Below are 22,092 nucleotides of genomic sequence, written 5' to 3'. Positions count from 1 at the left end.
ATGGATTTTGCAACCTAAAAAGCTGTTTTAAATCCATATGGAAGAACAGAAAAGGGTACAAAAATGAGAGCTCTATTATGATGAAGTGATTATGATTGATTTTGTTCCCCCTGGGTCTTTGGAAGATTTATATACAATTGCTTTTTAATTTTACAATGACATTTTTTTAAATGTGAGTGAAGTATAATATAATTAAAGTGTACGACACGATGATTTAAGTAAACATACAATGAAAAATTTTCTCATTCTTAAAAAATAAAGTACAAAAGTCAGAGAAAGTACTTGGGTGATTCCAAATATTTGACTAATGGATAAGAATATAAAATATGTCATACAGACTACCTAACGATGTAAAACAAAACAGAAAAATCTATGTCCATGGGAATATATGTTGAAATAGTGAATCCTTCCTTTAGCCTTAAAACATTTATTGCTTATAATCAAGTCCCTTCATCTTTTCCACATGTCACTGAATCCTAAGAATACTTTTCTACACAAAAAGCTTGTTAATTTGTTATCTATTTCCATATTTGTTATGGCAATGACACAAATTTACTTTTTTTATAATAAAAATACTTAGTAGATTAAGACCTATTTAATTAGGCCTCTACTTTTAAGGATTGCAAGAAATTATTATACTTCAAGCATAACAGAAATCCTACTTGGAAATATTTGTAGAAGGCATCTTCAATTAGTATACATACATGGACTCAGTAAACTTGCATTTAAAAACCTAGACCTATTCATTAATATACATGAGACTTTCCTCTAATTAGCTTAATCACTTAAAAGTATAAAACACTCATAGGTTTAAAGTCATTTCATGGCAATGACTTTATTTAAAATGAAAAACATGGACCAAAAAAAACACATTATAAAATACTTCAATAACTTTATCCCTTAATTATAGAAACAAAAACTCTAACTTATAAAAATCTTCACTCAGGGGGCCCTGGCTGGCTCCGTTGGTGGAGCATGCACCTCAAGTTCCTGAGTTTGAGACCCATGCTGGGTATAAACTTCCTAAATAAATAAATAAATTTTAAAACATAATAAAAAAATAGGGGCGCCTGGGTGGCTCAGTCGGTTAAGCGTCCGACTTCAGCTCAGGTCATGATCTCGCAGTTTGTGAGTTCGAGCCCTGCGTTGGGCTCTGTGCTGACAGCTCAGAGACTGGAGCCTACTTCAGATTCTGTGTCTCCCCCTCTCTCTACCCCTCCCCTGTTCATGCTCTGTGTCTCTCTGTCTCTCAATAATAAATAAACGTTAAAAAAAAAAATTTAAAGGGGCGCCTGGGTGGCTCAGTCAGTTGAGCATCCGACTCTGGCTCAGGTCATTATCTTGCGGTCTGTGAGTTCGAGCCCCGCGTCAGGCTCTGTGCTGACAGCTCAGAGCCTGGAGCCTGCTTCGGACTCTGTGTCTCCCTCTTTCTCTGCCCCTCCCCTGCTCATGCTCTGTCTCTGTCAAAAATAAATAAACATTATAAATTTAAATAAAAAAAAATTTTTTAAACATTAAAAAAATAAAATATAAACCCTCACTATTTGATTTCAATTATTTTCAATTAGGCAAAAGACTTCATGTAAAAGTAGTACAGAATATTTTGACATGATATAACTGCATATAACATGCGATTATAACTTACACAAGTAACAGGCAAAAAGATTCATGATATTTATATTAATTTCAATTAGGAGACAAAGGTGATAAAGCCATTATGATATTTAAATAATGAATGGAAATAAATTTATTTAACTAATCTATTTGTAGATATCTAATCAACATAATTGATTAATATTTAGCTTAAAAACTTATATTTATTACTTACCTAACTTATAAATACTAGTTCTGCCAATTCTCAATTTGTGCAAATTGTGACCTCCTACTCAGATATGATTGACAGATGAATACAATTAAATATTCCATTATCAAATTTGCAAGCTCTTCAAAGTCCCAAATAATAACCAATTATATGCAATACAAAGAATCCTCAAATTTACCTCAAGTTTAGCATCCAGTTCAGCATCAGATGCCACCACGTGCTCATCTTCCTTTTTTCCTGTTGCTTTGATAAAGACCTGTTTGGTTTTCCAGTATTTCTTTTGCATTCTGCTAACTACTGACTGGTTATCTTCTGGTCTGGGTTGCCCAAAGGAATCCATGAAGTGACTACAAGGAACAGACTAAAATTTCTTAAATTTTTTTCAGTAATAAATATCTAGTCAGTCAGTATTTAATCCAGTTGAAAAAGTGAAAAAGATACTAAGTAGAATATTAATTTTAATAGCTAAACATTCTAATATTTGCTCTATAAGTTCTAAACTTATGTTATAATTATAACTTGCACAAATAACAAGCAAAAGATTCATGATATTTATATTTCAGTTAGGAGACAAAGGTGATAAAACTATTATGATTTTGCAATAATGACTGGAAATAATTTTATTTAACCAATCTATTTATAGACATCTATTAGTTTCTAATTTTGCTTTTGTAATAATACTGCAAAATGAATTTGTACATACATCTTTGCATATTACTATCATTTCCTTAGAAAAGCCTCCCATAGTTTTAACTGCTGTGTCAGAATACACATTTAATAAATATTCTCAGATACACAAGGATTCAGATACATACTCTTTAAAAATCACTCAAATAAATGCTTTAGTATCAAATAAATAAGCAAAAATAAAGATCTCAATAAACATTAAAAAACATTTTTTTTTAATTATAAAAGGGGTGCCTAGGTGGCTCAGTCAGTTAAGCGTTCAGCTTTGGCTCAGGTTCACAAGTTCATGCTCATGGTTCACAAGTTCAAGCCGCACATCAGGCTCTGTACTGACAGCTCAGAGCCTGGAGTCTGCTTTGGATTCTCTGTTTCCCTCTCTCTCTGTCCCTCTCTTGCTCATGCTCTCTCTCAAAAATAAACATTTTGTAAAAATTTTTAAAAATTAGGGGCGCCTGGGTATCTCAGTCTGTTAAGCGTCCGACTTCAGCTCAGGTCATGATGTCACAGTCTGTGAGTTTGAGCCCTGCGTCAGGCTCTGTGCTGACAGCTCAGAGCCTGAAGCCTGATTTGGATTCTGTGTCTCCCTCTCTCTCTGCCCCTCCCCTGCTCATGCTCTGTCTCAAAAATAAATAAAAACATCTTAAAAAATTTTTTTTAAATTAGAAAGATCTCAGGTATAGGGGAGTTATGTTAGAAATAAAGATGGAAATTATAACCTGTGAACTTGAAAACTAATGTTTAAGTAATTCTTAATATGGTTAACATGGCTATGTAAGGAAATGCAAATGTGAAAAGTGTTCCTCAAGGAGATGTAAAAAAAAAAAAAAAAAAAGAAAGAATAATAATGGTTTTTAAAGCCTAAATTATTCCAATAAATGGTGGGAGGCAGGAACACAGGGAGGTATTAAAGTATGTGATTGATTCATCATTTTCAGAATCAACAGATAATTAACGTATTATTAATCTTAGTAAAGAAATAGGTTCACCTACTTTTTAAAAAAGTAATTACTAATTAAATAAAAATAGAATGTTTACTTTCCAAATTACTAGGGGCAAAACAAAACAGCAAGGAAAACTAGCAAAAGCAACAGCAGGGTGGGAAAAACAGGATCAAGGCAACATAACAAGTATAAACTAGGATGACAGAATAAGAACAACTACACAATTTAGTATGATAAATGCAAACCTCCTCTCAAATATAAAGAATTTCAAACCATAAAAAGAAAAAACGATATTCAACTACACGCTATTTGGGGTCAACCTCTAACAAAATGACACAGGAAGAATTAGTTAAGATAAATACACACAAAATTAAAGCAGGAATAGCCATACTAATATCAGACCAAGAAGGTTTAAATAAATAGCATTAAAAAGAACACAGTTAAAATGTAAAGTCCACAGGTGACCACTCTTCCAGATATCCTCTGAACATTCTCCTTTGGATATTCTCCTGGATTCCTGGCAGTATAGATTAGCCACCATTTAACTGCAGAACCTCTCCTATGCTATGCTGGATAACTTGGCTAGACATAGTTGAGATGGAAAATAGAATTTAACCTTGGTACAGAGTGAATCATCCTACTGTTCTGACACATAAAGAGTCTTGAGGGAAAACTTGCAATTTATCTTTGAAAAATGCCATATTATATACAGGGCAACAAAAATACAAATTACAGGCAGTTTCTCAACAAAACCAACAAAAGTTAGACTACAATAAAGGAATGTACTTAGGGTAATGAGTTAAAGAAAAACTGTCAATCCATAAATCTGTATCTATCAAAACTGTCCTTTAAAAAATGAAAGCAAAATACATTTTCAGATAAAGAACTGAGAGAATTCATGGCCAGGGAACTTTCAGAAATGCTAACAAATTCTTCAGGCTGAAGGAAAATTAAAACAGTGATTTGGATCTACAAGAAATAATGAAGATAATCAGAATTGGAAAATGTCTGGGTAAATATGAGTTTTTTCTTTCTTGATTTCTTTAAAAGTTATAGTTTAACATATGCAGAGAAAAATAAAAATAAAAGCTTAAGTGTCAATATTGCCATTTTTAGATCATTTATACCTTCACCTACTCCCTTACCACCTCATTCTATCATCATCATTATTATATGGTTCTTTCTGGTAATATTTACATGCATGAAGTATACAGTTTTTAGCTGTATACTTTTCACAAATGAATAGATATTACAGTATAGAACATTTCTAATGCCCCAAAAAGTCTCCTTATATTCTTTTTCAGCCACTGCCCAGCTTATAAGTAATAACTTTCAATTTTTTTCATCTTTGATTAGTTTTTCCTTGTCTAGTGTGTTTTTTTATGTTTATTTTTATTTGAAAGAGAGATACTGAGTGAGCAGGGGAAGGGCAGAGAGAGAGGGAGACAGAATCCCAAGCAGGCTCTGGGCTAGCAGCAGGGCTCAAACTCCTGAACCATGAGATCACGACCAGACCCAAAATCAAGTCCGACACTTAACCAACTGAGCCAGCCACCCAGGTGCCCCAGTGTGTTCTTTTTTTATTGCTGAATAGTAATCCACTGCATGAATGTAACACTATGTTTTCATTTTTTACTACTATAGATAAAGCTGCTATGAACATGCCTAAACAAGTCCTCTTGTGGACAAATGTTTTTATTTCTTTTGAATAAAGACCTAGGAAACGATTCTGTCAAAGAATTAATGTATACTTAACTTTATAAGAAATTGCCATTTTACATTCCAATTAACAATGTATGAGAGTTACAATTGTTCTACATCCTCACTAACATTTAATGTTGGCAGTCTTAGTAGTTTTATTCACTCTAGTCATTGAATAATGGTTTTTCCTTGTGGCTTTAATGTCAATTTTACTGATGATGAGCACTTTTTCAGGTGTTAATTTTCCATCTGTATATATTCCATTGTTAAATGTTTGTCTTTTGCCCATTTTTAAATTGAGTTGTCTTTTTTACAATTAAGTTGTAGAGTTCTGAAATTTAGATTGGAGTGGCATTGAATCTACAGATGTATTTATGCAGGACTGGCATCTTAACAATACTTTTTTTTTTTTTACTATTTTTTTTAGTGTTTATTTTTGAGGGAGAGACAGAGCACAAATGGGGGAGAGAGAGAGAGAAAGAGAGAGAGAGAGAGAGAGAGAGAGAGAGAGAGAGGGAGAGAGAGAGAGAGAGGGAGAGAGAGAGAGAGAGACAGAGGGATTCACAGAATCCGAAGCAGGCTCCAGGCTCTGAGCTGTAAGGACAGAGCGCGACACGGGGCTTGAACTCACTCACCGTAGGATCATGACCTGAGCCAAAGTCGGACTCCTAACTGACTGAACCACCCAGGTGCCCTTTAACAATACTGAGTCTTTCAATTCAAGAACGACAGCATGTATCTCCCATTTATTTAGGTCTTCTTTAATTAATTTTGCTCAGCAGTGTTCTGCAGTTTTTAATATAGAAGCATTACACATATTTCATTTAATTTATTCCTAAATATTCTGTGTCTACCGATGTTATTATAAATATCATGCCTCCTAAACTCAACAAAAGCCTTTACATCTGTATATTTTATTACACTTAAATTCTGTACTTTTGTTTCTCAATGTTCTCATTACATGAAATGTTACAGTCTCTGAGGGGACTTATTAAATGGCATCCCTTTTCTCTGCATTTTTCTAAATAAGAAACAAGTAATATAAGGAGTAGTAGCTGAAGGCCCAAATCCCATTTTTTGTTACTAACAATGGCAAAGTTTATGGATATAGCTTAGTGTGAGACCTAAATGGTCCTTCTCACTGAGCATCAGGGCTAAGCAAATTTGCCAACCAGTCAAAGGTAACTGGATTAGGGCAAGTTTCCCCATATGGGAAGAGGAAGAAGGATGGCTAACCATTATTTCTTATCTCCCAAATTTTCCTTTTTTGCTTTTGAAAAGGCCCATTCTTTAACACTTCTAATGAATCCTGTGGGTAAAAAAAAGCTTGGTCTTGGGATCTATGAAACTCTATTTTGAATTCATTCATATTTATTGTATATAAAAATCTAAACTAACAACTTTTTCCCTTTTTTTAGATACAATTTTTGGTCCATGCAAGACTCATTTTCTTATGTTTGTTCATTTACTTGTACATTCATTAACTCCCTCTTCCTTTCCATCTGTCCTCATAATCATTCTAATGTGCTTCATGTGTACTTTTTTATTTGAATGTATTCTTAATAAAATGTGTTATGTACACGTTCTAATATAGACAAATGATACTGTGTTGTATCATTTATTTCTGACTTTTTGGGTGTTTTGTGCTCAGCCCTGTTTTTGAAGTTCTATATATGTTGCTATCTGTTCTGTCGTTTCTATTACATAGCATTCTTTAGTGTTTCTTGATTCTTTGTGAAGATAGAATCCCCATGTCTTAGGGCATCTATTGTAGTCAATGAGAATTCTGGGGTCAAACTATCTAAGTAAGCTCTTACTGTCTTTTGAATCTTGTAGAGCGTTCTATTTAACCTTAATGACTTCAGGCTCTCTACGATATGTTTTGGTAGAGTATTGTCATTCTGGAGATTCAGGTCTTCCACAAAATTTTAAGTTATTATCCCTTCAAATATTTCTTTTAACCCATAATTTCTTCTTTTATCTGAATCTTCTACTGGTGTTATTCTTTATAGGTCTTAATGACTCATTTTTAGATCCATTTCTCTGTGCTATATTTTGGGTAAATTCCTCAGTACAATCTTCCAATTTATTAATTCTCTTTTCAATTCTGTCTAGAGTTGATCCCAGCTATTGAGGTTTACTTTTGTTTTTGTTTAATGTTTATTTTGGGAGAGAGAGAGAGAAAGAATGAGAAGGGGAGGGGCAAGGAGAGAGAGAATCCCAAGCAGGTCTATGTTCAGTGCAGAACCCAACACAGGTCTTGATCTCACAACTGCAAGATCATGACCTGAGCCAGTATCAAGAGTCGAATGCTTACTGGACTGAGCCACCCAGGTGCCCCAAGGTTTATTTTTTTATATGCAGTCTCTGTTTCTTTCTGTCTTTTGTGATTTCCAAGATTTCTAATCAGCTCTTCTGCAGATTTTTCTAGTTTCTTGTCCTTTTTTAATGGTTATTCTATATTTTTTCTCTCTGGCATCTTAAATGTATAGAATTCTTAGAAAAAAGTTATTTTCACCTGGAATGAATTCATGTCCCAAATGTTGATTTTGTTGAATTATATAGGCTCATTGTGAGTGCAGAATCTTTAATTTTTTCCTTCCTTCCCTCTGTAGTTATTCCTCCTCACTAGTAGTTATATAGTTGCCACCAATTCACCTTCAGGGCTCCCACTTCCACAGCATCTTATATTGATTATTTTAATGATATAGTGATACATAATGATATCTGAAATACTATTGATCTAATCATGTTTGAAGGAATGCTGCATAGGAACACTTTTAATTTCTAACAACCTGCAGAAACTGAACTCCTAGATGCCAGAGCCTACTTCTATACTGAAAGCTCAGAACATCCATCTCAGCCTCACTCACTATTTTATCTTTCTATTGTATTGTTGGTTCATGTTTCTCTCTCTTTTATTTTAGAGTGCATGCACACAAGACGGGAGGGGCAAAGACAGAGAATCCAAAGCAGTCTCTACGTTGTCAGCACAGACCTGACGTGGGGCTCAGTTTCACCAACTGTGAGATCATGACCTGAGCCGAAATCAAGAGTTAGACACCTAACTGACTGAGTCACCCAGGCACCCCTGGTTTATCTTTATTTCATTATCTAGCCAAGACACATCTTTTTGGGTTTGCTTCTTAATTTCTTTTATAAATACTATGAGTAGAGAGCAAATGTTACTATGCTGTCTTAACTAGAGATCTCCTTTATTTGCAATAAGAGTAGTTTCTTTCTTTCTTTTTTTTTTTTTTTTTTTTTACGTGAACAGTAACCACAGAGAACACTTTATTCCTTTCTACACTATACTATTTAAATTTTTTAGCTATCTCCTGGATTTGGAGTATAAATCATAAATTATGACAAATCAGTATTCTCTTTAGAGGTAGTTCTGTACTCACTTTAACATCTCATTACTATGACATCACTAAAAAGGAAGCAAAACAGACTGATGGTAATATGCAAAATGAAGCAGTGAAATCCCATTGAAAAAATAATCTGTAAAGACTTTTGACTAAATATAACTGTTGACGCAATTAAGAAAATACATTAGACAAGTTTGCTGTTTAATATTAATGTAGTACTCCCGATTATCCTGGCTCCTAATCCATAACTTTTCTTACAAACACAATCAGCATTTCCTCAAAGAATCAGTGTGTTAATGATTTCAACTAAGGACATGGAACACTCCAAAATGTCAACAAAGTTCTCTCTTCAGTAGGATAAAGGGTGATAGTTTCCTGTAGTCTCCAAATTTACTACAATTACCAGTAGGATAAAGGGTGATAGTTTCCTGTAGTCTCCAAATTTACTACAATTAACTAACTACCTTTTGTATAACTATTATTATTTTCAGAAATGTCTACTTGATTATCTATCCCAGTTATATCTTTTTGGTTTTGTCTTTTTCATATTTTATTTATTGTTATTTTGCAGCACTAGCAAGCTCTTATCCAAAGTTAAGAGTTATTCATTCATTCATTGTTAAATACACATTAAGCAGTTATACTTTTATGTAGACTTTTTTATTATCTGAAATATAACTCTTCTTATAAACACCATATAAAGGCTATAAACAATTACACACAGAAAATATATTCTATATAGAGTTAAGAGTGAAACGTTTACATTAATTCCATCACTTAACAGTGCTATAAAGGGCTTAGAGTATTATTTACCCTCATTTGTTACAAAATAATTCACTAGATACATTAGCAAGTGCATTAAAAAAGTCTGAGAGTTAAAGTTATGGCAAAGACTAGGTATTAAAATCACATATACATTATTTACAAGGGAGCTCCTATTCCCCTCTTGCCAACAATCTCCCACTTGTTAACAGAAGTAAGATTAGAATTCAGGCATACTAGGTGCCATAATTGAAATACTGAAGAAAAACAGAGATCTTAAAAGCATGAGACAAGGAAATGTCATTCCAAAAATAGGAATGAAGAAGGAAAAGGTAGATTGATGATAATTGTAGAGGTCTCTATATTTTGTTAATAGGTAATGTGGAGCTAATAAAGGTTTTTAAGCAGCAGAAAGACTAAACAGAAAGTTTATAGCAATCTATCCACATTCCAGGTATAATGTAATAAGAATCAGGACCAAGGACCGTTACCATAAGAACAAATTTGAAGGAAGACTCTACAGAATTTGGTTAGTAATGACTTAACAGTTTTGCCCCTGAAAAATAAAAAAAATTAGGAGAAGTGCGAACAAAATGCATCTGACATGTGAAATTCTGAGTCTGAAATGATAAGTGGCATCTGAATTTATAGAAATATCTGAAAGCAATTACAACTGTAGTAATCAAGATTGTTTCAAGCTTGGGTCTCTAGTCAGACTGCCTCAGTATGAACCTAATAACTCTACTACTTAGTAGATGTGGGACCCTGTATGAGCTACATTAATCTCTCTGACCTTTATTTTTCTCATCAGTAAAATAGCAATAATAAAGTAAATATATTGTTTTGAGAATTAAATGAGAAAATACATGTAAAGCACTTAGAACAGAAATTGTGGGTATTTAAGAATGAATATTTTATATTTTTTCATTTAATTTTTATTGCAGCTCAGATTAGAAATGGTGATTTGGGAGTTAGCTATAAAAAGACAGTTAAGGGGCACCTGGATGGCTGAGTCAGTTAAGCGTCTGACTTCAGCTCAGGTCATGATCTTGCGGTTGTGAGTTCGAGCCACACATTAGGCTCTGTGCTGACAGGTCAGGGCCTGGAGTCTGCTTCGGATTCTGTCTCCCTCTCTCTGTGTCCCTCCCCCACCTGCATTCTATGTCTCTCTCAAAAATAAATAAACATTAAAAAATTATATTAGAGGGGTGCCTGGGTGGCTCAGTTGGCTGAGTGTCTAACCTCAGCTCAGGTCACGATCTCATGGTTTGTGAGTTCAAGCCCCATGCCAGACTCTATGCTGACAGCTCAGAGCCTGGAGCCTGCTTCAGATTCTGTGCCTCCTTCTCTCTCTGCCCCTCCCCTGCTGACACTCTGTCTCTCTTTCTCTGTCTCAAAAATAAATAAACATTAAAAAAATATTAAAAAAAGACGTTAAGCAGTGATAACTGATGAGACCTTTAAAAAAGAAAGCAGTCCACAAAACAATCAATGTGATTCATCACATCAATGAAAGAAAGGACAAGAACCACATGATTCTCTCAATAGATAAAGAGAAAGCATTTCACAAAATACAGCATCCTTTCTTGATAAAAACTCTTAAGAAAGTAGGGTTAGAAGGATCATACATCAAGATCATAAAAGCCATATATGAAAGACCCGACGCTAATATCATCCTCAATGGGGAAAAACTGAGAGCTTTCCCCCTAAGGTCAGGAACAAGACAGGGATGGCCACTCTCGCCACTGTTATTCAACATAGTATTGGAAGTCTTAGCCTCTGCAATCAGACAACACAAATAAAAGGCATCCACATTGGCCAGGAGGAGGTCAAACTTTCACTCTTCACAGATGACATGACACTCTATATGGAAAACCCAAAATATTCCATCAAAAACCTGCTAAAACTGATCCATGAATTCAGCAAAGTGGCAGGATATAAAATCAATGCACAGAAATCGGTTGCATTCCTATACACCAACAATGAAGCAACAGAAAGAGAAATCAAGGAATCGATCCCATTTACAATTGCACCAAAAGCCATAAAATACCTAGGAATAAATCTAATCAAAGAGGTGAAAAATCTATACACTGAAAACCATAGAAAGCTTATGAAAGAAATTGAAGAAGACACAAAAAAGTGGAAAAAGATTCCATGCTCCTGGATAGGAAGAACAAGTATTGTTAAAATGTCAATACTACCCAAAGCAATCTACATATTCAATGCAATCCCTATCAAAATAATACCAGCATTCTTCACAGAGCTAGAACAAATAATCCTAAAATTTGCATGGAACCAGAAAAGACCCCGAATAGCCAAAGCAATCTTGAAAAAGAAAACCAAAGCAGGAGGCATCACAATCCCGGACTTCAAGCTATACTACAAAGCTGTAATCATCAAGACAGTATGGTACGGCACAAGAACAGACACTCAGATCAATGGAACAGAATAGAGAACCCAGAAATGGACACACAAACGTATGGGCAACTAATCTCTGACAAAGCAGGAAAGAATATCCAATGGAATAAAGACGGTCTCTTCAGCAAGGGGTGCTGGGAAAACTGGACAGTGACATGCAGAAGAATGAACCTGGACCACTTTCTTACACCATACACAAAAATAAACTCAAAATGGATGAAAGACCTCAAGACATGAAAGACAGGAAGCCATCAAAATCCTCGAGGAGAAAGCAGGCAAAAACTTCTTTGACCCTGGCCACAGCAACTTCTTACTCAACACATCTCCAGAGGCAAGGGAAACCAAAGCAAAAATGAACTATTGGGATCTCATCAAAATAAAGGCTTCTGCATGGTGAAGGAAACATTCAGTAAAACTAAAAGGCAACCAACAGAATGGGAGAAGATATTTGCAAATGACGTATCAGATAAAGGGTGAGTATCCAAAATCTATAAAGAACTTATCAAACTCAACACCCAAAAAACAAAAAATCCAGTGAAGTAATAGGCAAAAGACATGAATAGGCACTTCTCCAAAGAAAACATCCAGATGGCCAACTGACATATGAAAACATGGTCAACATCACCATCATCAGGGAAACACAAATTAAAACCTCAATAAGATACCACCTCACACCTGTCAGAATGGCTAACAACAACTCAGGCAACAACAGATGTTGGTGAGGATGCAGAGAGAGAGGATCTCTTTTGCACTGCTGGTGAGAATGCAAACTGGTACAGTCACTCTGGAAAACAATATGGAGGTTCCTCAAAAAGCTAAAAATAGAACTACCCTATGTCCCAGCAATTGCACTACTAGGTATTTCTCCAAGCGATACAGGTATGCTGTTTTGAAGGGGCACATGCACCCCAATGTTTATGGCAGCACTATCAACAATAGCCAAAGTATGGAAAGAACCAAATGTCCATCGACGGATGAATGGATAAAGAAGATGTGGCATATATATACACAATGGAGTATTACTTGGCAATCAAAAAGAATGAAATCTTGCCATTTGCAACTACGTGGATGGAACTAGAGGGTATTATGCTAAGCGAAATTAGTCAGAGAAAGACAAATATCACATGCCTTTACTCATATGAGGTTTTTAAGACACACAACAGATGAACACAAGGGAAGGGAAGCAAAAATAATATAAAACCAGGGAGGGGGACAAAACATAAGAGACTCTTAAACATGGAGAACAGAGGGTTGCTGGAGGGGTTGTGGGGAGGGATGGGCTGAATGGGTACGGGGCATTAAGGAATCTACTCCTGAAATCATTGTTGCACTATATGCTAACTAACCTGGATGTAAATTTAAAAAATAAATTAAAAAATAAAATAAAATAAAAAAGAAAGGTGAAAGGTGGTAAAATTTGGAGGTTTGAGGAAGGTGAATCAAATTTGGGCCAGGCTCTTGGTACTATGTTATGGATTCACCATGATATGAATAGGTTAATAAGAAATGTGTTCTCTATATAATAGACATTTAAATCACATAATAAAAAGAATTAAAAAGAACTTCAGAGATTATCTAGTTCAACTATCTATTTTGACTCAAAAGGGATGGAGACTTCCATAAAATGACAGACCAATAGAAGGCTTATAAAAAAAAGCCTTATCATAACTGAGGGTATAAAATAATTACATACAGAAAATATACTCTATATAGAGTTACAGTGAAAAATTCCATCACTCAACAGTGCTGTAAAGAGTATTATTTACCCTCAGTTGTTACAAAATAATTCACTAGATACATTAGCAATCAACTGCATGTACTTATTAGACAGTTTTCATTAATAATATGTGACTGATCATGGGGCACCTGGGCGGCTCAGTCAGTTAAGTATCTGACTTCGGCTCAAGTCATGATCTCACAGTTCATGAGTTCGAGCGCTGTGTTGGGCTCTATGCTAACAGCTCAGAGCCTGGAGCCCGCCTCAGATTCTGTGTCTCCCTCTTTCTCTGCCCCTCCCCTGCTCATGCTCTCTCTCTCTCAAAAATAAATAAACATTAAAAAAAAATTTTTAATGGGGCGCCTGGGTGGCTCAGTCGGTTAAGCGGCCAACTTCGGTTCAGGTCATGATCTCGCAGTCCGTGAGTTCAAGCCCCACGTCAGGCTCTGTGCTGACAGCTCAGAGCCTGGAGCCTGTTTCAGATTCTGTGTCTCCCTCTCTCTGACCCTCCCCCGTTCATGCTCTGTCTCTCTCTGTCTCAAAAATAAATAAACGTTAAAAAAAAATTTTTTTTTTAATTTTTAATAACAAAATAATATGTGACTGATCGCTATGAAATTGGTAATGGTAAACCATTTTTGACCAACAAAATCAGCAGTTTCATATGGTTTAACCTAATAAAAGGAACTCAAGTTACCAATGCGATCTAACTCCTCTCTGAAGAAAGTGCTTTGTGGGCAAATGATCTGCCTAACCAAGAACACATCTCAAGTCAGGGATCTAGGCTAACTAGCAAACTGGCCTGGAGAAAAATTAGTTCTGAGCCACTCTTTGCTACAACAGCAGAGCTAAGTAGATCCACCAGACTGAATGCCCCACAAAGCCATAATTACTGAGAATATGACATTTTACACATAAATTTTACAGACCCCTGATCTAGACCATGATTCTCAAAGTATAGTCTGAAAAATAAGTTTCTTAAGCTCTACTGTTTGTAATAAGACAATATCTATTCTTTGCTCATATGTACATACTATATATATATATACACACACACACATATATGCATATACATTATATATATATCATACATAATTTTTAAAGACACTACCTGACTAATCTTTCATCAACTATCCATTAATTTGGGAATGGTTTTTAGCTCTAGCCAATCAATGAGTAGACTGTTTGTCTCCTTTCATGGATGAAGATAAACTGAAGCCCACTAAGATTATTAGGGACTACTGATATCAAAGAGAAACTATCAAGTCACAGATTGAGAATCTACCCCCAAAACTGCCCTAAAGGTATATTTTATAAAGTACCAGCTTTAATACTGACTAGAATTTCATGAAGGTTATAAACATGAATTCTTTCAGACACATAAATTTAACTCTTGTTTAGTCAAACATGGTTTGGTTACTGAGATAATAGAAGCATTACAGAACTACAGTAGTTGAAATTAACAAATACAATGGACACTGGAACTAGTGCAGAATTAAATTAGCTGAAATTTCCAAATAGTCCTAATAAGGAAGTCAGTTTCACATATTAAACACAGGCTTTGTTCTAGGTGCTACAACTTGGCACTACACTCATATGAGAAAATTAAATTAAATTAAATTAAATTAAATTAAATTAAATTAAATACAGGGCACCTGGGTGGTTCATTCAGTTAAGCATCTTACTTTAGCTCAGGTCATGATCTCATGGCTCATTAGTCCAAGCCCCACTTCGTAGGTGAGTCCCACTTCTCTCTCTCTTTCTCTCTCTTTCTCTCTCTCTCTCTCTCTCTCTCTCTCTCTCTCAGTCCTTGCTCACTTGTACCCTCTCTCTCAAATAAATAAATAAATAAATAAATAAATAAATACAGACTTGTGTTTATCTAAAACAGAAGTATTATGGCAATTACTTACCACCATTAAATCACAGACCCAAAAATCCCATACTAAGCAAGTAGGTTGCACACACAGAGGTTACCACCTTGACCAAATATTCTTATAAAAGGACTAGAGCTTAATCATTATTCTACAAGAATTCAAAATTATATAAAAGGCAAAGTCTTAGAGGAGGCTTAAGATACCTAGATGTTTCTGATAATCTTAGTATTACTACATACTAAAGTAATTATACTTGTAGAGCTCTTGACAATTTTTAAAACATTTTCACATTTTGTCACCTTTGATCCTTATGATAACCCTGAGAGCTAGAAATGGTAGATTTTATTATTCTAGTTTCAGAGAGGAGATCACGGAGGCTCTGTGAAATGAAGGGAGCTTTCTCAAGGATACACATACATTAAGAATATCTTGAGGGGCGCCTGGGTGGCTCAGTTGGTTAAGCTTCGGCCAGGTCACGATCTCATGGCTCATGAGTTCAAGCCCCATGTCGGGCTCTGTGCTGGCAGCTCAGAGCCTGGAGCCTGCTTCAGATTCTGTGTCTGCCTCTCTCTCTCTCTCTCTCTCTCTCTCTCTCTCTCTCTGCCCCTCCCCCACTCATGCTCTGTCTCTCTCTCTCAAAAAATTAAAAAAAAATTTTTTTTTAAAGAGTATCTTGATACTTAGCACACATCCAGGTCTTTCACTCCACAAGTAGTGTTCTTTTCCATTTTGAAGGAAGAAAAAGTGAGATTAAAGTTGTTTCCTAATCTTATAGTGGATTAACTATTTAGTTCCCAATTTTCAGGTAACCTACTTCCAAAAACCTATAGGTCTCCAAGAATTAGCGAGGCACATAAAAATCGTTGTTTATATGAATTAAAACAAGAGAGACATGTCGTTAACAAAATTGACAAGTTTATATTGCAAACTACATTCAAATTTCTAGTTACAATAAAATTTATTTTTATATAACTAGTCTATAATTTCAGTAGTCAGCATAATTTTAACCTGTAAATAAGTCATTAAAAAAGATAAATCAGAGCTCATTTTTTTTCCAAAAGTGATGCTTTAGGATTATTATCTATTTTTCGACTTTCTATTTAAGAATTTACTATAATCATATAATTTACTTATACCACTTTAGTCATATCATTTCATAAAGAACATGTGAATAGCATTTAAAATAGATCATTGGAGGGCCTGGGTGGCTCAGTCCCAACTTCGGCTCAAGTCATGATCTCACAGTTTGTGAGTTCAAGGCTCACACATCGGGCTCTCTGCTGTCAGTGCAGAGCCCGCTTCAGTTCCTCTGTACCCCCCCCCTCTCTCTGCCCCCCCTAAAATACATAAACATTAAAAAAATTAAAATAGGTTATTGGAAAATAAGACTTGAAAAATGTTGATGAAATCAGTAAGAAAGACCATTCAAACTATAAATAACGTATCAAGGAAAAGGAAGTGAACTACAAAAGAAAATACCATATTTTTGAAAGTAGCTAAAAAATTATATTTCAAATGTTTTTAATAAAGTATCAACACTAAATTCTTATGTTAAAATGGTATTAAAGCTAATCTCCTATGAAACTTAAGAATATTTCCAACTTTACTGCAGATTTCAGGCAAATACCTCTTCCAGTCCTCTGCTATGCCCAAAATTTCCAAGTGCTGAGCCTCTCATACTATGAGGATCAAATGGGATAACATATGCAAAACTGCTTTGAAAAATATAAAGTTGTGGGGGGCCTAGCTGGCTCAGTTGGTAGACCATGTAAGCCCCACATTGGGCATAGCACTTACTTAAAAAAACAGATGAAGTTGTATGCAAGTATAAGACATTCTTTTAATTAACAAATAGCCTGTAAAAAATATATATGATGTAAATTTTTAAAACACAAAATTTTTTATTTAACTGACATAATTTTAAATCTCAACACTGAGAATAACCTGGAAGAGGTTTATGCAGATATTAAAATACAGGGTGCACTGTTAAAAATGCAGACTGACCACATGCACTTCCCCGCTTTCCCTTCCCTAATCTACTAACGGTAAAAGTATAAAACAAAAGCAACCAATTAACTCACAAGTATAAGGAGCATAAATACAGTGACAAGAGCAGATGAAAAGACTACAATACATTTTTGGAGAGAAAGTAGTAACCTAAGCAACTAAAAGAGGAATGTTAGTGAATAGTGAGTCAATTACCTTGCAGACTATCTGAAAAACTCACCATTTGGAAGTGGAAGGAGGATTCATTGAAGTCTATATACAGTTGGCTAGACCCTGAGGCCGTTTTCTAATCTGTGTCACTCAATGCGAGTTGAAGAAATTGAACCAAGGCGGCGCTGGACTTGGGCTACAGTCCAACACAGCAGTTGGACAACACAGAAGATCTGGCCTGAAAACAAAACAATTAAGTGAAAGTTTACACACAGAACTGTTAAATGTCAAGCTCTTTTCCCATTCTTTGTTCACCAGTAGCAAAGCATTCTCACTCTCTCTCTCTCTTTCTCGCTTTCTCTCTCTCTCTCTCTCTCTCTCTCTCACACACACACACACACACACACACACACACACACAGACACACACACACACCTTTCCATTCTTCAGAAAAGTCTAGAACATTCTTTTCTCTGGAAAGAACTAAAAGCTACAGAGAAAAGCAGGATACCATTGGGACATTCTAAAAGGATGGGTCTTTGCCTAATCACTCTAGAGCAAAATTTACCCGTTGTACATATAAATCTTCTGATTGGCTTTGTTATAGTCTTCCTCTTAAATATAAATGGAAAACCAAATGTCAAGAGATATCTGAGGGAAGTCTCCACCAAGAAAGACCTCTTACTTGGGGCACCTGGGTGGCTCAGTTGGTTAAGTGTCCGACTTCAGCTCAGGTCATAATCTCATGGCTTCTGAATTTGAGCCCTGTGTCAAGCTCTGTGCTGACAGCTCAGAGCCTGAAGCCTGCTTCAGATTCTGTCTCCCTCTCTCTGCTCCTTCCCGGCTCTCGCTCTCTCTCTCTCGCTCTCTCTCTCTCTCTTAAAAATAAATAAACATTAAAAAAAAAAAAAAAACTCTTACCTAAAGCAAAAAATAGAAAAAAGAAAATAGCTGAAGGGAATTAATATAATATAGGGAGGAAACAAAACAAAACAACCCTCCAACTAATATCCTCAAAGAGGAATAATAAAATAAAAAAGGACTCTTGAGGAAAAAAAACAAGATAGCTGAATTTTTTTTTTAAATTTAATAGAAGGGTTGAAAAGTAACTGAAGAACCCAAATCTCCATCCAAAAAGAGATTTATTCCAAAATACATCATTGTGAACTTTCAGGAAACAGGGCGGTGGGGGGGGCGGAGGGGAGATCCTGGAAGTTTTAAGAGATAGAAAGTAGATTATATACAAATCATTAAGAGTCAGAAAGAGAGCAGATTTCTCAAAAGTAGCAATGAAATATAAAAGACAAAAATCGAACCCAGAAGAGCTATGAAGGGAAGGCTCAAGATGACAGCTGGACAGAACAAGCATCTCAAATTTAAGCAGAATGATGGACTCTGGAAAGGAGACCTCTGGGATATGTAACTGGTATGTTTCAGCATATTACTCATAGTCATATAGCAGATGTGTTAGAGCAATTGGTATTCAGAAAATTAAGTAAATTAAAAAATAAAGCCATTATTGGGGCACCTGGGTGGTTCAGTCAGTTAAGCATAGGACTTTGGCTCAGGTCATGATCTCACGGTTCAGGAGTTCCTGCCCCACATGGGGCTCTGTGCTGACAAATCAGAGCATGGAGCCTGCTTTGGATTCTGTGTCTCCCTCTTTCTGCCCCTCCCCCACTTGCACTGTCTGTCTATCAGTCTCTCTCTCAAAAATGAGATCAGGAACATGACAGGGATGTCTGCTCTCAACGCTGTTGTTTAACATAGTGTTGGAAGTTCTAGCATCAGTAATCAGACAACAAAAGGAAATCAAAGGCATCAAAATTGGCAAAGATGAAGTCAAGCTTTCACTTTTTGCAGATGACATGATACTATACATGGAAAACCCAATAGACTCCACCAAAAGTCTGCTAGAACTGATATATGAATTCAGCAAAGTTGCAAGATACAAAATCAATGTACAGAAATCAGCTGCATTCTTATACACTAATAATGTAACAACAGAAAGACAAAGAAACTGATCCCATTCACGATTGCACCAAGAAGCATAAAATACCTAGGAATAAACCTAACCAAAGATGTAAAGCTCTGTATGCTGAAAACTATAGAAAGCTTATGAAGGAAATTGAAGAAGACATAAAGAAATGGAAAAACATTCCATGCTCATGGATTGGAACAATAAATACTGTTAAAATGTCAATACTACCCAAAGCAATCTACACATTCAGTGCAATCCCAATCAACATTGCACCAGCATTCTTCTCGAAGCTAGAACAAGCACTCCTAAAATCTGTATGGAACCACAAAAGACCCTGAATAGCCAAAGTAATATTGAAGAAGAAGACCAAAGCGGGAGGCATCACAATCCCAGACTTTAGCCTCTACTACAAAGCTGTAATCATCAAGACAGCATGGTATTGGCACAAAAACAGACACATAGACCAATGGAATAGAATAGAGACTTCAGAATTGGACCCATAAATGTATGGCCAACTAATCTTTGACAAAGCAGGAAAGAAGAGCCAATGGAAACAAGACAGTCTCTTTAACAAATGGTGCTAGGAGAACTGGACAGCAACATGGAGAATGAAACTAGACCACTTTCTTACACCATTCACAAAAATATACTCAAAATGGATAAAGGACCTGAATGTGAGACAGGAAACCATCAAAACCCTAGAGGAGAAAGCAGGAAAAAACCTCTCTGACCTCAGCCACAGCAATTTCTTACTTGACACATCCCCAAAGGGAATTAAAAGCAAAAATGAACTATTGGGACCTCATGAAGATAAAAAGCTTCTGCACTGCCAAGGAAACAATCAACAAAACTAAAAGGCAACCAACAGAATGGGAAAAGATATTTACAAATGACATATCAGAAAAGGGCTAATATCCAAAATCTATAAAGAACTCACCAAACTTCACACCCAAAAAACAAATAATCCAGGGAAGAAATGGGCAGAAGACATGGATAGACACTTCTCTAAAGAAGACATCCAGATGGCCAACAGGCACATGAAAAGATGCTCAACGTCACTCCTCATCAGGGAAATACAAATCAAAACCACACTGAGATACCACCTCACGCCGGTCAGAGTGGCTAAAACGAACAAATCAGGAGACTAGAGATGCTGGCGAGGATGTGGAGAAACGGGAACCCTCTTGCGCTGTTGGTGGGAAGGCAAAGGGGTGCAGCCGCTCTGGAAAACAGTGTGGAGATTCCTCAAAAAATTAAAAATAGATCTACCCTATGACCCAGCAATAGCACTGCTAGGAATTTACCCAAGGGATACAGGAGTGCTGATGCATAGGGGCATTTGTACCCCAATGTTTATAGCAGCACTTTCAACAATAGCCAAATTATGGAAAGAGCCTAAATGTCCATCAACTGACGAATGGATAAAGAAGATGTGGTTTATATATGCAATAGACTACTACTTGGCAATGAGAAAGAATGAAATCTGGCCATTTGTAGCAATGTGGATGGAACTGGAGAGTGTTATGCTAAGTGAAATAAGTCAGTCAGAGAAAGACAGATACCACATGTTTTCACTCTTATGTGGATCCTGAGAAACTTAACAGAAGACCATGGGGGAGGGGAAGGGGGGGGGAAAATGGCCAGATTTGATTCTTTCTCTGACTTCAGCACAGGTCATGATCTCACATCAAGCCCCTTATCGGGTTCTCTGCTGTCAGTGCAGAGCCCACTTCAGATCCTCTGCATCCCTCTCTCTCTGCCCCTCCCCACTCTCTCTTCCTCCCACTCTCAAAAATAAACATTAAAAAAAAAAGGCAAGAAGTATTACGTATTGGGCTCCCTAAAACCTACAGTTGCCGTGACATTTTTAATTTTTCTTGTCAAGAGTCAAAGCATGGCTGTAGAAAAACAAAACAGTAAGCTAGTGGTCAACCTTGCACAGCAGACTAAAGAAGATCAATCAGAGCTATATCAGCATTGATCTGTCTCTGGAATGAATGATTAACACATGCTGTGGGAACCTGCTTAGAGATAGCATATGATGACTATTGTCAGCCAACAGCCAATTAAAGAAGAAAGATCACAACAATGTTCAGTCTCCTATCTCAGTCTCGAAGGTAGCTATTCCAATGCCTTATACCATTCTTGGGCAAAGAGCAGGCCAAAACACAACTGCCCTTTTCAACAATAGATAACATATAAAAGTAACTCTTCAAGAAAAGGAAGAGGGACCATATGTGGAAAAGAGAAAAAAAACCACATTTGAAGAGCTAGTGCATAAAATAGAATCTTAATAGAATTTTAAAGAAAACTGGTTTGCATCAGATAATATATATAATTATATAGACTATATACAGTATATATAGTTATATAGACTAACTATATAGTTATACGAACTATAACATATATATAGTTATATGGACTATAACTATATAGTTATATAGAATATAACTTGATGAAACAGATTTTTGAAAAGAACTGAAAAAGCAAAAGATACAAGGGGAAAAAAATACCACAGAACTTGAAATCGTATTAGAAACAGCTCTGGGGGCGCCTGGGTGGCTCAGTCGGTTAAGCGTCCGACTTCAGCTCAGGTCACGATCTCACGGTCCGTGAGTTCAAGCCCCGTGTCGGGCTCTGGGCTGATGGCTCAGAGCC

General features: G+C 36.0%; 1 protein-coding gene across 4 annotated transcripts in view; it reads right to left on the bottom strand.

Annotated features, from left to right (window-relative positions):
* The window catches only part of ICA1L (islet cell autoantigen 1 like), a 92,656-nt gene that overhangs the window by 63,302 nt on the left and 7,262 nt on the right, over positions 1 to 22,092 (bottom strand). For 3 of the 4 annotated variants that reach the window (XM_058708787.1, XM_058708780.1, XM_058708800.1), the window contains exons 2-3: positions 17,524 to 17,691; positions 2,001 to 2,169 (exon numbers count right to left, since the gene is read on the bottom strand). In XM_058708787.1, coding sequence (XP_058564770.1) covers positions 2,001 to 2,169; positions 17,524 to 17,549 — 195 coding nt within the window. In that variant the 5' untranslated portion in view covers positions 17,550 to 17,691. Of the gene's footprint in view, positions 1 to 2,000; positions 2,184 to 17,523; positions 17,692 to 22,092 lie in introns of all 4 variants that reach the window. The other variant, XM_058708797.1, reaches the window with a different exon arrangement.

The sequence above is a fragment of the Neofelis nebulosa genome, chromosome 2, assembly GCF_028018385.1.
Source record: "Neofelis nebulosa isolate mNeoNeb1 chromosome 2, mNeoNeb1.pri, whole genome shotgun sequence".
NCBI classification, from domain to species: Eukaryota; Metazoa; Chordata; class Mammalia; order Carnivora; family Felidae; genus Neofelis; species Neofelis nebulosa.
Note: the sequence above shows the minus strand (reverse complement) of the source record. Positions and strands in the feature narration are given on the sequence as shown.